Raw genomic sequence first — 12253 nt, 5'->3', positions numbered from 1 at the left:
CATTTGACCAGTGATTTTGACATCGGTTTGGACATCTGGCCAGTGAGTTTGACATCGGTTTGGACATTTGGCCAGTGATTTTGACATCGGTTTGGACATTTGACAAGTGATTTTGACATCGGTTTTGACATTTGACCAGTGATTTTGACATCGGTGTGGACATTTGGTCAGTGAGTTTGACATCGGTTTGGACATTTGGTCAGTGATTTTGACATCAGTTTGGACATTTGGTCAGTGATTTTGACATCGCTCTCGACATTTGACCAGTGAGTTTGACATAGGTTTGGACATTTGGCCCGTGATTTTGACATCGGTTTGGACATTTGACCAATGAGTTTGACATCAGTTTGGACATTTGACCAGTGAGTTTGACATCGGTTTGGACATTTGGCCAGTGATTTTGACATCGGTTTGGACATTTGACCAGTGATTTTGACGTCAGTTTGGACATTTGACCAGTGATTTTGACATCAGTTTGGACATTTGACCAGTGAGTTTGACATCGGTGTGGACATTTGACCAGTGATTTTGACATCGGTTTGGACATTTGGTTAGTGAGTTTGACATCAGTTTGGACATTTGACCAGTGAGTTTGACATCAGTTTGGACATTTGACCAGTGAGTTTGACATCAGTTTGGACATTTGGTCAGTGATTTTGACATCGGTTTGGACATTTGACCAATGAGTTTGACATCAGTTTGGACATTTGACCAGTGAGTTTGACATCGGTTTGGACATTTGGCCAGTGATTTTGACATTGGTTTGGACATTTGACCAGTGATTTTGACGTCAGTTTTGACATTTGACCAGTGATTTTGACATCAGTTTGGACATTTGACCAGTGAGTTTGACATCGGTGTGGACATTTGACCAGTGATTTTGACATCGGTTTGGACATTTGGATAGTGAGTTTGACATCAGTTTGGACATTTGACCAGTGAGTTTGACATCAGGTTGGACATTTGACCAGTGAGATTGACATCAGTTTGGACATTTGGTCAGTGATTTTGACATCGGTTTGGACATTTGACCAATGAGTTTGACATCAGTTTCGACATTTGACCCGTGATTTTGACAAAGCGTCTGTAAGATGCAGTTATTTTACAAGACAATGCCAACATGTGAACATAATTATAATCCAAACCCAAATTCAATAACACTGAGCAAAGTATAACCGAAATAAGGATTCACACGAAGAAAGAAGTACAAGGAGAATTAGACCAGGTGTTCCGGAACAGTATACGTCTTCTGCTTCATTGAAGACATCCGCTATGTAAATCTTGGTCAATCTAAGTAAGTAATGTCACGTTCTCAAATAAAAACAAGGAATATAACAACGGAACAATGATATCACGGTGACGATTGTGAAACTTCCCCATAATGTTCATCAACCTACATCTTTTTACAACCGAGTGTTGCGTAAAATTGGATTTTGGGAACAGGCCGTTGATTTTCGAACCAACTTAGTCATGTAAACGCCATATATATTTGGGATGTATGAATGTTGCTATCCAGAAATGGAAATTTCACAACAGGAAGATTGAAATCATCACTCGTATCATATAGCATGTTGGAAAACTGTCTATGTTGGTTTTGTTATAGGAAAAGATAAAGGCTACGCGGCTGTTGTAGAAAAGTCTGGCGTGCCCTTAATTGCCAATTTTGTGGGTATTTAAGACTGACGTGGGCAATAAATGTCGTGTTATTTAAAGCCAAGCCGTCATCAATATATCTGAGAGTGAAATCGAAGGACTTTGCAAGATAATTGTGACCTGTTATGATAAGCTCTTCAGCCTCGTATAAAAACAATAACAACTAGACCATTAAAGAGGCATAGTTAGTTCTCATAGGTTAGTCAATGGTCTTTTGGAAGATTTTACCACCAATCTCCACGATGATGTTGTCAACCATTTACTTGTCTTAAATCTTAAATTTGAACACATATTTCAGAGTGAAATATTCACTTTCTGTTAAGTAGTGTTTCCTCGAAATCCAATTATCACGACTACACGCCCTTCACGTTTTCATTCCACAGGCAGAACAGTAACAGCATGCCATTCCGTTTTCATGTCCATGAACTTCTCTTAACATACCGACATGATATCCACGGTACAGTGTAACATCCAGACATTCAATCTGAACACTGGACAGTTTTACATGCTGTGCTTTTTCTGCGTTCACATCCTTATGTTGCTTTCTCTTATGTTGGTCAAATTGATCACAACAATTTGTCCCTGTAAAGATTTCCTGGTGGAGTCTATCTGGACTGGTTTATATTGTTGACTTTAATTTGAGCGATCAGTCTGTGTATATATACAATCTTTTGACTCCATCATTGTTAAATAAGTAATAACTATTCATTGACAACATATAACAATATAAATATATTCTACAGCGTGTTTGGTTGACTTCTTCCTCTTATCCGCTCAATTCCGACCTCTTTTATCGAACACTTTGATTTTGGACTTTTGATAAACACAATACATTTGCCAACTCCATTTTTCAATTCCCTGTTTAGCCAATCTTCAATTGTTTGTAAAATATATATTCCTACTCTGTGTCAGTTACTGGAAAGTCTATGGAATCGAAGATGATCGGTCAGATCAGCTTGATAGTCCGTGTCGGTAGATATGATCTGAACACCGAGTCCGTGTCGGTAGATATGTTCCGAACACCGAGCCCGTGTCGGTAGATATGTTCCGAACACCGAGCCCGTGTCGTGTAGATATGTTCCGAACACCAAGTCCGTGTTGGTAGATATGTTCCGAACACCAAGTCCGTGTTGGTAGATATGTTCCGAACACCGATCTTAGTTTCCTTGTCACTTATAAGGTGATGTCTTCCGTCCTACGATGCTTCTCAGGATATTTTTCGCTATGTTTTATACTTGTTTTCGGCAGACGGGGAAATTACTAAAGGACAATATTAGCTTAATCAGATACTGAACATGGAAATGTATCTATATTGTAAACATCATAAGGATTTCAAAGTTTTTCAAACATGTGTTCTTTTTCCTTTTATTGTTTACATTCCTTAGCTAAGGGGGTGTCCGTATTCGGCTTGTATTAATTGTCTCATACGTCAAACATTTTCTGAAAACAATAATAATTGGTTTTATTTTAGATTTGGAAATACGTTGATGTCAGCGTGAATAATATAGAGAATACATTAATCTCGTACATGACTCACTAGCACTACCGAAAAATTGAAAGGACGTAAAACTATATCTATATATATACAAAAGTGGTATAACAATTGTGTTAATGATAATGTATGAAGATATAAATATAAACTTATAATCTTATCTCACAGTATGCCACAAAATAACAAGCACGTTCTGATATGGCGTAGGAGTTTCTAAGACGTACTAGGGACTGGAAATACTGAGTACGATACTAGCATCGGATATGTTTTACTGGAACATCGTTAGTTTTAGAGCGGAACATCCGTGTGCGTGTGCGCGTGCATGCATGTGGGAAATACCAACGAAGTTTAGTTGTCATTATAATTGTCAAAATTGCTTGCCTTGGTTAAAGTTTCTTAAACAGTATTTGTGCGAAACGATGTTTACTTTCCAAACGGATGGTTATGGTTGAGTGAAAATATCGTGACACAATTAATGATATACCGACACCTAATGACTTTTGTTGTGTGAGTGTTACACACTTCACACCATATTCTTACACATTTCAGTAGATACTAAGTCTCGTTTGTGGTGATTGATGTACTTCCGGTATGTATTTCCGGTATAAATGATTTGGCTTTTCTAGGGCGGAAGTAAGAATAAAGGACAGTTGTATGGATCCTTCACATTACAGACGATCACACATTCATAGAAACGCAGAGTTGCTATTGATTTCTGAGTAATTGGCACTCTCTGTTGTAGATGATAAACATATATAGTGTGTCAGGTAAACACTGCTGCACGCGCTCTTTGTTCTCAGCGTATTAGTGGTACATGTTTTAAATGGTCAAATGTGTGTGACGTAAAAAGAAACAATGGATAGTGTAATTTAAATCTAACCACTGATTAACAGGGTCGCATTATAGCCAGTGATACTCTACTAGATTTTTTTTTTAGATAACAATATCGTTGATAACGAGGATACCTGTCAGATATAGATGTGTACGACTCCATGATTACACGGATTTACTGCTCAGCTGTCACAATTTACTATTCACTTTGTGTCTTTCGTAAAACCCTCGAAATTGCATGTATATACTCTACTGGTGGACTTTTAGTCGTCGAGATTTGCCGTAACATGTGTTTGAATTCATTCGGAAGGTGACTTGATACAGAATATACAATGTACACAATTCTAAAATTGGCTGATATTTCAAAATCACGAAATTCATTCAATTATGAGTCTCTAAATTTCGGCATTTTGTTCGATCACTTTGGATTCTTCTCAGTCGCCTCCTGATTTTCAAAACTTAGACATCATTGACGAGTCCTAGAAGGACGAAATAGCTGCGTGATGTAACATCATTGACGAGTCCTAGAAGGACGAAATAGCTGCGTGATGTAACATCATTGACGAGTCCTAGAAGGACGAAATAGCTGCGTGATGTAACATCATTGACGAGTCCTAGAAGGACGACATAGCTGCGTGATGTAACATCATTGACGAGTCCTAGAAGGACGAAATAGCTGCGTGATGTAACATCATTGACGAGTCCTAGAAGGACGAAATAGCTGCGTGATGTAACATCATTGACGAGTCCTAGAAGGACGAAATAGCTGCGTGATGTAACATCATTGACGAGTCCTAGAAGGACGAAATAGCTGCGTGATCTAACATCATTGACGAGTCCTAGAAGGACGAAATAGCTGCGTGATGTAACATCATTGACGAGTCCTAGAAGGACGAAATAGCTGCGTGATGTAACATCATTGACGAGTCCTAGAAGGAACGAAATAGCTGCGTGATGTAACATCATTGACGAGTCCTAGAAGGACGAAATAGCTGCGTGATGTAACATCATTGACGAGTCCTAGAAGGACGAAATAGCTGCGTGATCTAACATCATTGACGAGTCCTAGAAGGACGAAATAGCTGCGTGATGTAACATCATTGACGAGTCCTAGAAGGACGAAATAGCTGCTTGATGTAACATCATTGACGAGTCCTAGAAGGACGAAAAAGCTGCGTGATGTAACATCATTGACGAGTCCTAGAAGGACGAAATAGCTGCGTGATGTAACATCATTGACGAGTCCTAGAAGGACGAAATAGCTGCGTGAGGCAGTTTGATACTACTGTAAAGATGTATTTCACCAATGTGCCATTTGCTAAATCTAGTGACGTCAGATCATGTTGAGCTGTTGAGAGATCTTACTAATGTATTGAGACCCGGTGTCAAGTGACGTCAGGTCTTGCTTATCTATTGAAAAGTCTACGTGACGTACAAATCTGGCTTATCTGTGTCAAATGACGTCAGATCCGGCTAATCTGTTGAAACCTGGTGTAAATGACGTGATCTCTAGCTAAACAGTTGAGACTTGGTGTAAAGTGACGTCATGTCTCGCTAATGTATTGAGACTGTGTAATGTGATGTCATATCTTGCTAATGTATTGAGACCTGGCGTTAAGTGACGTCATATCTCGCTAATGTAGGCGACCTAGTGTAATGTGACGTCATATCTTGCTAATGTATTGAGACCTTGCGTTAAGTGACGTCATATCATACTAATGTATTGAGACCTGGTGTAAAGTGACGTCATATCATACCAATTTATTGAAACCTGGTGCAAAGTGACGTCATATCTCGCTTATATAGGCGACCTAGTGTAATGTGACGTCATATCTCGCTAATGTACGAGACCTGATGTAAAGTGACGTCAAATAACTCCTAGATTTCCGCACTCAAGGCCTCTACACGTAGAAAGACGAAACATCTGTATGATGTGAATTTAATCACCCTTTACTATACATTACTGATATTGTATCAGATACTATGTTATTGATCGGCGTTGTTCATTAATGTGTTTATTGTAGAACATTGTATAGTCGTCTATATCTCAGAAAAAGTACACAATTGGTTTACGGAACATTGACTTAGTGTTTATAAATATTGATTATGTATTATTAAGTAAGACACTTGTAGAGAATATTGACTAAATGTCGCCCATCGATAAGTACATATCATTATGTTTTTATTTATCAATCGGATTAAGTAGCCAATTCTACATAATTCACATCACAAACGAGAAGCAATTGATTATATTATACTGGTAGTTAAGAGAAAATGTCATCCATATATAATTGTGGAACATCGGGGTTATTTCATTGATTTCCCGTGTTACTGTAAAGTGTACGGACCAGTTAGATGTAGTATGTATATCGATAAAGGGTGTGTTTCCTACCAATACAGAAACGCTGATTTCAAACTTCGAATTCTGATGTAGGGTTCATCTGATGTTTCCTCTATATAATTGTCTAATTGCACTAACATATGCTGTGTTGTAAGATTGTTACGATAATCACGTGACAGAAAGTGTGTAGTTGGTCCAGAGATAAGGCCGATACGGTAAAATGTGACGACTGGTAACTCGTCATTTATCTCACTATCTTACTGTCAGTTGATCGTTTTGACAAAGGCCATTGTTGTTCTTCATTTCGACCAGAACCATTTACTACATTACGATCTAGGTAGTCGGTCTAACCTGGTTTCTCCGGCGCGTGACACACGCTTGTCACATATCTATTAGTCTCATGTTGATTGTCACAATTGCATCTGTTAGCATGTTTCAAATCGACACATACACAGAGCTAGTCAAGCCAGAAAATCGATAACAGAGAAATACTGTTAGATGACATTAGATTGGGCGACATTAACTTGCTACTGTCATTGGTATCACGTGACAACACGCTGGGACTACCGACGTTACCATCCATTATCACTGATGACGTCACATTTTCTAGGTGACACGGCCATTATCCTTTATCATATGAACCAAGAGGTGTGACGTGGTATGTCATTATCAATTATGACGTCATAGAATGAGAGGTACACCATTTTCATATGATGAATTTGAAGGCTTATACATTTAAATATGCACAGCCAATCATTTTAGCCTCAGCAACTCGAGGCATAGCCTTTGACATGCCACTCTCGCTGATGACGTCATAAATGAAGCCGGCAAAATTATCTTGCCAGTGTTAATAGTTTGACTGTATGATTTTTATTACATCAAATAACATGATAAAATAATAAGTACGAAAACAGTTTTTGTTCTTGACGTTCTCCTGAGGATAATACAGATATACAAAGTGCCTGGATATATATACATGTTAGTGTTTATAGCATAATTAGAAGTTAACCGGCATCAGTGACTGTGACTACAGGTAGATAATTAACATTTTCTAGATTAGGTAGTATCAACAATAAATTGTATGATATAAGTCATTCTATGTTTTAGACTTTGGTCTCTAAAATCAGTTACAAATATATTCGAAAGATTTTATAATATGTATGTATATTGGGGGAATGAATTGGGATACTACCACTGAGATTACACCAGCCATTGTAGACACAATACTGATTATAACTTGTGTTCTGTGTCTTCTCCTGAGAACTGTGTGGACTGATCATAGAAATGATGTGTTGTAGATATAGACCACAAGGCATATTTCAGGATTCATTTTTGGATAAAATATTTTTTGTAATATTTTCATCCTTGTACTCTGTACTTAAAATTGTTATTCATTAGTATGGCATTTTTACAAGTGTTATGAATGAAATGACTTGGATCGTTTAATGCTCTCGGCGTTGATGTTAGTATAACACTATAAAACATATATTGTTTACTTATTTTTTCCTTTGTGTTTCTCATCTACTTCAATAATATTATAATTTTCACCTGACATGTAGGTAGTGTACATGTCTGTCTTTAACTACAGGCTAGATACTCTCAGAATGTCTTTCTCCCTTTAAGGATCATTTAGCGTTTAGAAATATGTGTTTCAGAAGAGCTGAAGTCTTAACGCGAGCATCATAGCCGACATATGTGAAAGATATAAACCAGTTTTTGTTTGATTGCCGACTAAGTCGGTTACTCACTTTTTTTATCCAACGACAGAGTTATCAGCTTTGAAAGTGTCATTCCCTGTCGTTATAGTCACAGTTAAATAACATGGCATGGCATGTTATATAGATAGGCTTGTATCAAAATATTATTGAGTTCAACTCCCAACATATTAGTTTTGTTCAAACTATATTTATAATGTGATTTCCAGTTTATAATATACATATATATATTTACAGAGAAACTTTTCTACACAACGAACACATGAAACTTGTGGAGAAGAGGCAGGCGACTGACGAAACGGACCAACAGAAGGTGAAGGAATCCAAAACATGTGTTGTGATGTGATCAATGAACCGTGAAATCGGCTGAGGCACCACTAGTGATGATGGACATTTTACTAAAAATCATCTATTTTCTTACATACTTTTCCATGTAACTTGTATATTGTTTAATTATATTAATACTTTCCAATCAAAACTGTTAACACCTTGTTTTAAACCGTTAAGACTTGGCATTCAGATATTTTTTGTACCGAGAATTATCAGGATTCCAAACCTAGTTAGTATACAGGTAAGATCTGAAATAGTACTATCGCTTTCTTGTTTTATAATTGGCGTGGTCAGATGTTTTAACCAAGAATCTTTTTGAAAATGTGCCCGTCCACAAAAGTGCTTGACATATACATTTTAACAAAATAATGTTTTTTTCTTTTATCGATTTAAAGCAATTCTTGATTTTTTTCTGAAAACCGATCATATCAATTTTCGCCACTTTAATATTTTGTAGACGTGTAAGACTGATCGCTTGTCAGTAGATGTAGGTATTGAACTAATCAAAGAGAGGTTTATATCAATATTTTTATATATACATTAATGACCTGCTTTATTCAGTAGTGAATTTCTTAATGACCAGCTCAACCCTCTGGTTGTAGATATCTCCGGGTTTATTATTGAGAGTCCGGGGTGTCTTCCTGGATATAATATCTCCGGGTTTATTATTGAGAGTCCGGGGTGTCTTCCTGGATATAATATCTCCGGGTTTATTATTGAGAGTCCTGGGTGTCTTCCTGGATATGATATCTCCGGGGTGTCTTCCTAGATATAATATCTCCGGGTTTATTATCGAGAGTCCGGGATGTCTTCCTGGATATAATATCTCCGTGTTTATTATCGAGAGTCCGGGGTGTCATCCTGGATATAATATCTCCGGGTTTATTATTGAGAGTCCGGGGTGTCTTCCTGGATATAATATCTCCGGGTTTATTATTGAGAGTCCGGGATAACGTCCCAGATATGATATCTCCGAATTTGTTAATGATAGGCCTGGATAACTTCCCGGATATATCCCCGGATGTGTCAATGAGGGTCTATGCTGTCTTTCCGGATATGATTTTTCCGGTTTTATTATGGAGAGTCCGGACTATCTTCCCATATATTTCTTCTAATTTACTATCGAGAGTCTGGACTGTGTTTCAAGAATTTGATTCAAAATTTTACAAATCATCAAACAATCTAATTTAACTGTCACAATCAATATTTTACTGTCGATTCAAAATTCAAAATTCGAATGGATTGTTTGTGAATGGTGTTATATTAACAGTAAATATTATGGTTGAGATTGACGTTGGATTATTTTCTATCTTGTTTTGTATTGTATTGTTATACCGAGGTTACGACATAGGTTTTAACTACGAAACGTCATTATTTCTTGATTTCCTCCAAATTGAGATTGCAAAGAATATTAACAAGTTATAGCGTTCAATTAATGAAATGTTATAATTAGTCATATATAGTGAATTAAACAGCTGTTTATAGTTGTAGTATTTAAGACTTGTTGAAATACCTGATTATGTTATCGCTGTCTAATTATGTACACATTTTTCATAATCAAATGGATTTTATCTGTAATAGAGACTACCCTCTAGAAGTTCATACTTGAAATCAAAGCCAATATATAGAAAACCTAGAACTGTACATCAGATGTGACGAGTATGTTACGATATTGTAGTTTACCGATTGTATCGTGAATTGTATTGTTGATCGTTTACTTAAAATACAATTAGACCTAACAAGATAAACAAGAATAACTTGTTATTTTTTATATATATATATATATTCATTTAATTGTTTCAGTTTTAGTACATATACATTAGTAACCAGATATGTACAGTTTCTGTATGCTGCCCTAAAGCTTATGTGATACCTGGACATTCTTATCATCATAGACAGGAATGGGAGGCTTTCAACAATAAATCATGAATTAAATCTAACTTCATTTTGTTTTTTGTTGGTGATTCCAGTGAACATGGACTCAATTATCTACACAAATATGTAATATCCCAGAATGCTTATAAATGAACCACGTGACCTGTTTACATTATCGAGATGTAGATCGCGGGATTATTTCTTATGATACAGAAATTTTAACGTTTTTCTTCGAACGAAATTTGTGATTTTTAAAATGAATTCCTTAACGATATAGATATGTTAAAAATAATATCAATCAGCATATTAAGAAATGCTGACAATAAATGATGAGATTCCGTGTTTCGTCAACTTCCAACACTGGTATTACCCTAGATTTAAATGGAAGCATTGAATGATGGTAAGTTGAAGTTTATCGTATTTCATAACTTCTAATGTAAACAAAGCATCACAGCTACGAACAATTGTTAAAATTATTAAACCGTACTGATAATGATGTACATTAAATTTACAAACAATGTCACTATAAACAAGCGTATTCTCCATCAACGCGCACCTGGCACCCAGAAAAAAAACCGGAGAAAGAACCCGGAAAGCTGTGTCCAAAGGCCGGAAAAGCAATTTTATCGGAACAGGTGGACCTAGGAGTAACATTGGACCTGTGTTGTTTTGGAAAAAATATGGGTTGTTTTCACATGCGATCAAAAGACAGAGAAAGAAAAGAATTAAAAGTAACAAATAATGTAAGAACAAAAAACTAACAAACAAACATCAGTGTCCGGCTGCTGAGATGACAGCTAGAAAGTGACCATACAGCACGCGTTCCTGAGGTACGAACACGTGTTCCCGCCCGCACGGAACGTCCGAACACGATAGTCATGCGGTGTCGTTTAAGACAAATTCCCAATATAGTATCGAAACGTGGGATACGTCTGTATGCTATCAGCGCCAACAACAAATGTGGCTACTTTTCATCAGCTAAGATCATAAGACAATAGTATTAAGTCCTTATGACACGAATCATCCCAGTTCGTTTTTTCTTGTTACTTGATAATTTACCAGGGTTAAGAACAGTTTTGGCCGGAACCAAAGAAATACTTGAATTTCATTACGTTTTCGTGAGAACAGATGTCGAGACAAGTTAGACTGACAGTAAATAACAGCAGGTAACTGTTATGCTGAAATGAACAGATGCGATATCGTCAAATTTACTTAAAACCAAGTCTATCTCTATGATTAAGCACAAAGAAGGGAAAAAGCATGGATAAATGAAACACTAATTGAGGAGTTTCGATTTCCCTACATTAGCACGAAAACATAAACAGCTGTCTCTGTATAGAAAGGGTAATACTATTCACCTGTTTGTGTCTCGGTAAACCCAGACAAAGAGACGTTAAAATCACAGGGAGATCCGCTAGCTGGATATTATTTTATAATACAAATATAATGTTGCTTCACAGTGACAAATTATCTCGATATAATGTCACATAAAACCTGTCTGCTGCTTCATCGAATTCATGCGAAATTGCACTTTTATAGTATTGAAAACTTATCGTTATAGGAATTCAAGCAGATATTGATATTGACGTAAACAAAGAAAATATTTCAAGTATTTATTTCTTGTCTCTAATAAATCAGATAATAACACGTAACTCAATGTGTAACAAGTAATATATCAATTAGTCCTTAATTCGATTGGTGGATTTTAAACTACAGTAAATGTTATGTTGATTTGCAAGACCACGTTGGCAGAATAATTATACGTGCATACAATCCACTGATGAAACGTTATCGAATACAGACACCCTATATAATGTCATACACAAGTATAATATTGACACACACTATATAATGTAATACACAAGTATAATATTGACACACACTATATAATGTAATACACAAGTATAATATTGACACACACTATATAATGTAATACACTAATATTGACACACACTATATAATGTAATACACAAGTATAATATTGACACACATATAATGTAATACACTAATATTGAC

The 12253-nt window shown here is 36.4% G+C and overlaps 1 protein-coding gene across 1 annotated transcript in view; it reads left to right on the top strand.

The window, feature by feature from the left end:
- Nucleotides 1-8563, top strand: part of LOC132553019 (uncharacterized) — a 30593-nt gene extending 22030 nt beyond the window's left edge. Inside the window, exon 16 of the mRNA XM_060217222.1 lies at nucleotides 8270-8563. Within this exon, the coding sequence (XP_060073205.1) occupies nucleotides 8270-8378 (109 nt within the window). The 3' untranslated portion in view covers nucleotides 8379-8563. The remainder of the gene's footprint in view (nucleotides 1-8269) is intronic.
- The last annotated feature ends 3690 nt before the right edge of the window (nucleotides 8564-12253 follow it).

Source organism: Ylistrum balloti, unplaced genomic scaffold, assembly GCF_031769215.1.
Source record: "Ylistrum balloti isolate Yb309-2 unplaced genomic scaffold, AGI_CSIRO_Ybal_v1 Utg370292, whole genome shotgun sequence".
Lineage (NCBI taxonomy): Eukaryota > Metazoa > Mollusca > Bivalvia > Pectinida > Pectinidae > Ylistrum > Ylistrum balloti.
The sequence above is the reverse complement of the archived record's forward strand: the minus strand, read 5'-3'. Positions and strand labels throughout refer to the sequence as shown.